Source organism: Oncorhynchus keta, chromosome 8 (genome assembly GCF_023373465.1).
Source record: "Oncorhynchus keta strain PuntledgeMale-10-30-2019 chromosome 8, Oket_V2, whole genome shotgun sequence".
NCBI lineage: Eukaryota > Metazoa > Chordata > Actinopteri > Salmoniformes > Salmonidae > Oncorhynchus > Oncorhynchus keta.
Genome location: NC_068428.1, coordinates 25968640 through 25973224, shown reverse-complemented (window position 1 = coordinate 25973224; position 4585 = coordinate 25968640). Strand labels below are relative to the sequence as shown.

General features: G+C 44.1%; 1 protein-coding gene across 1 annotated transcript; it reads left to right on the top strand.

The window, feature by feature from the left end:
• The first annotated feature begins 1586 nt into the window (after positions 1-1586).
• On the top strand, positions 1587-3745 carry LOC118372010 (G-protein coupled receptor 6-like). Its single transcript, XM_035757704.2, has 2 exons — positions 1587-1820; positions 2277-3745. Exon 2 carries the CDS (start codon positions 2304-2306, stop codon positions 3312-3314), a length of 1011 nt encoding a protein of 336 aa, XP_035613597.1. The 5' UTR covers positions 1587-1820; positions 2277-2303; the 3' UTR covers positions 3315-3745.
• The last annotated feature ends 840 nt before the right edge of the window (positions 3746-4585 follow it).

Sequence of the window (4585 nt, the reverse complement as noted above, 5' to 3'; positions counted from 1 at the left end):
CAACGTCTAGAGGAAAGCCTTCCCAGAAGAGTGGAGGCTGTTATAGCAACAAAGGGGGGACCAACTCCATATTAATGGCCATGATTATGGAATGATATGTCCGATGAGCAGGTGTCCACATATTTTTGGTCATGTAGTGCAGCTTAGGCTATAAAAACATGACTTGACGTTTTCGCAGGCTCACTACTCAGGAGTGGTGCAGATTTCTAAGGCATTGCATCTCAGTGTTAAAGGCTTCACTACAGACCCTGGATCGATTCCAGGCTGTATCACAACCGGCCGTGATTGGGAGTCCCATAGGGCCCGTTGTCCGGTTTAGTGTTTGGCCAGGGAAGGCCGTCATTGTAAATAAGAATTTGTTAACTGACTTACCTAGTTAAATAAAGGTTCAATAAAAATAAAGATGGGATCAGAGCATTGGCTTCCCCAGTAAATACCAGCAACAGTGTGTGAAAACCTTGTGAAGACTTACAGAAAACGTTTGACCTCTGTCATTGCCAACAAAGTGTATATAACAAAGTATTGAGAAACTTTTATTTCTTTATTTATTTAACCAGGCAAGTCAGTTAAGAACAAATTCTTATTTTCAATGACGGCCACAGTGGGTTAACCTTCCTGTTCAGGGGCAGAACGACAGATTTGTATCTTGTCAGCTTGGGGGTTTTGAACTTGCAACCTTCCGGTTACTAGTCCAACGCTCCAACCACTAGGCTACCCTGCCGCCCCAATGTAGTGCAGCGTAGGCACTTGACCAAATACTTATTTTCCACCATAATTTGCAAATAAATTCATTAAAAATCCTACAATGTGATTTTCTGGATTTCTTTTCTCATTTTGTCTGTCATAGTTGAAGTGTACCTATGATGAAAATGACAGGCCTCTCTCATCTTTTTAAGTGGGAGAACCTGCACAATTGGTGGCTGACTAAATACTTTTATGCCCCACTGTATGTATGGTCAATTTGAGCAGCAGACCAAGAATGTTGTGTTGCCAGCCACAACGAAGGTTAAGGCAGGGTTAAAGTCGCTCTGGATAAGAGCGTCTGCTAAATGACTTAAATGTAAATGTAAATGGTTGTAACGTGAATTGAAATGTGAAAAGCCACTTCGTTCCACAGAATCTCGTCGAGGTAATAGTGGACCAAAAAGGATGGTTAGGTTACCACATCTAGAAAGCCGTACACGGAGAATGCAATTTCAACACAAGCACTTCCACACACATCACACACAGACACACGCACACAAATGTATCCTGACACACACGCTCCCTCTTACACATTTCAGGACTGGATTACTTTGACTAGTGCCTATCCGCAACCAGTAACTTTCTGATATAAGAAATGTGCCATTTCATCTTTTTTACTTCAAGAAAGAGTCTGTAACCAAGTGAAATTAGCATTAGTCCGACTGTGATCTGTTTGGCCGTGCGCTGAGCAGGGCGCTGTGAAGTCTTCATGGGCAGAGAGCCGCTGGATGGTCTACACGTTTAATCTTGAGCGTGTGATCGCGGTCGGCCTTCTCAAGTCTGCATCTCTCCTCTCTCTTTCTCTCTCTCTCTCTACAGTATGTGACCTGACGTCACTTGGGTTTAATAGCGCTCCACCGCTTGCAAACGTCAGTCTTTACCGTTCTGGCTCTCGCGCTCTTGTCCCTCTCCCCCGCGCCAGTCAATGCTTCAGGTCGCACCTGCCCTTGGTGTCTCGCCTATGCGAGGGAAACGGAACAAAGCCGAGGGCTTTACCTGAGCTATTTCGAGGAAAGGGACAGTTGTGATTTTCTACAAATACATTTTTTTCCGAAAGCTCTGTGTAAAACGGAGAGGTATGTAATCTACATTACCATTTCACATGGAAACTAAAATTTGGTGAAAAGACGATGTGCTACTTTATTGAGTTTTGATAATATTGTGTATCAGTTTGTTTCGTTATTGGGAGTTAAGTGGGACAGGGGTGCATTTTTATCCACGATCATAGCCTATTATTCCGTTTCAAGTTTCAGCACCATGGATAGTTCCTCGGGCACTGCTCTTCATGTGGTCTCAAAAGTTGGACACAAGCTTTTGGATAATATTACCGTGATGTCATAACAGTTTTAGATATGTCTTTAATTAGTTTTTCATGATTCAGGTTTGGCGTTTTTAGCCGCTGCATGAGTTGCCCACGCTTCCGCACCACGGATCGCTCCTACCCTGCTGTCTCTAGGCATTGCATATTTTTACATATGGCAATTGTGAAACTAAATTGCAACCTCTCTCTCTGTGTGTAATTTTCTCTTCAGGAGGAAAAAGGTGACACATGCGCAGACATGAACGAGACTTTCCTCGGTAACGACACTGTGGCGACAGCCACGTTGGCTGGAAAGGCTTTCCCGTGTATGGAGGCCAACTCTCCAGAGAGAAACGGCAGCCTGGAACTCTCCGCCGCCCCGCAGGACTTCCCCATCAACCCGTGGGACATCATGCTTTGCATGTCGGGCACCGTCATCGCCTGTGAGAACAGCATCGTGGTGGCTATCATCTTCTATACGCCCACCATGCGCACCCCCATGTTCGTTCTCATAGGGAGCCTGGCCACTGCGGATTTACTGGCAGGCATGGGATTAATCCTCAATTTCGTGTTCCAGTACGTCCTCTCCTCAGAGACTATCAGTCTTATTACTGTTGGGTTCCTAGTGGCCTCCTTCACGGCGTCCATCAGTAGCCTGCTGGCTATAACGGTGGACCGGTACTTTTCTCTCTACAACGCACTGACTTACTTCTCGGAGAAGACGCTCCACTATGTGCACCTGATGCTGGCGGGCACGTGGGGCGTGTCTATGTGCCTGGGCCTGCTACCCGTGCTGGGCTGGAACTGTCTGGACGACCCGAACTCATGCAGCATCGTGCGCCCGCTCACTCGCAGCAACGTGACATTGTTGGCGGTGTCCTTCTTCGTCATCTTCATACTCATGCTGACTCTCTACTTCAAGATCTGCAAGATCGTATGCCACCACGCGCACCAGATCGCTCTTCAGAAGCACTTCTTCACTGCCTCGCACTACGTGGCCACCAAGAAGGGCGTGTCCACGCTGGCCATCATCCTGGGCACCTTCGGCGCGAGCTGGCTTCCCTTCGCTATTTATTGCCTGGTGGGAGAGCGCGAGTACCCGTTGGTGTACACGTACGCCACGCTGCTTCCGGCCACCTACAACTCCATGATCAACCCAATCATCTACGCCTACCGTAATGCCGACATCCAGCGCTCGCTCTACGTCCTTTTCTGCGGCTGCTTTCAGACCAACGTAGCCTACCGCTCCAGGTCACCCAGTGAAGTTTAGAGGGGTGCTGAGTGAACTCTGATGACAGTGTGTTTGTGTGTTGGCCACCGACAATTCGCTTTCAGTTGACTGTAAATGCTTTAAACAAGTGGATTCGGCGCTCAAATGTATATCTAACATAAGCATCTGCACTTTATTGCAACTGAAGACCAGGACACAGTCCGTCTGAAATGCTGTGAACAACAACTTTTGTGATGAAAAGAAAAACGTCATCATGAATGTATTTATATTTTAAAAAATATTTAAAAAACGAGCACTTTATTATGTATTTGAAATGCCAAAGCAGTATTGCATAGGCCTATATATATATGTTGGAGTTGTACTTTGTATTTGTCAGTAATGTGGGTCATTTTCTATTTTGTAAAGGTGTCTATATTGTACATTTTATAAGAGATGAGTATGTGAATAAAATGAGAAAAAAAAGAACTGAATCAGTGAGCGCCACGTGTTTCTCTAAAAGTGTCCTCGTGCAGCATCTGTCTTTTCACTCCGTGTTTCCCTTCCTCCTCCCTCCCTGACCCCCCCTGGGTGACTGTTTAGTTAGGCTAATGGCACATTGACTCAGTCAGTGCCGAAGAATAGCTTCAATTTGCACCCAGACATATTCAAAACGTGTTTTCTCAAAGTGTGTGTGCATATGCGAAAGAGAGAGAGACACACACAATTGTGCATTGATAGAGTAGACCTACATTACGTGCATTTGCCCACTAGACGGTTCCAATTTATGTAAGCCCTGTGGTGGAAAAAATCATTGTTATACTTGAGTAAAAGTAAAGAGACTTAAATATAAAACTCACCTTGTAAAATATTACTTGAGTAAAAGTCAAAAGTATTTGGTTTTAAAAATAAACTTAAGTGTGAAAGGTAATTGTACTTGCTAACATATACTTAAGTATCAAAAGTAAAAGTATGAATAATTTCCAATTCCTTATATTAACCAAACGATACCATTAATAAAAAAAATGTAAAAGTTAATTCACAGATAGCCAGGGGAACACTCCAACACTCAGACATAATTTATAAAGAAGCCTGAACAGTACCAGTCAAAAGTTTGGACACACCTACTCATTCAAGGGTTTTTCTTTATTTTTACTATGTTCTACATTGTAGAATAACAGTGAAGACATCAAAACTATGAAATAACACATAAGTAATCATCAACCAAAAAAAGTGTTAAACAAATCTAAACAAAGTAGCCATCCTTTTGCACACTCTTGGCATTCTCTCAACCAGCTTTACGAGGAATGCTTTTCCAACAGTCTTGAAGGAGT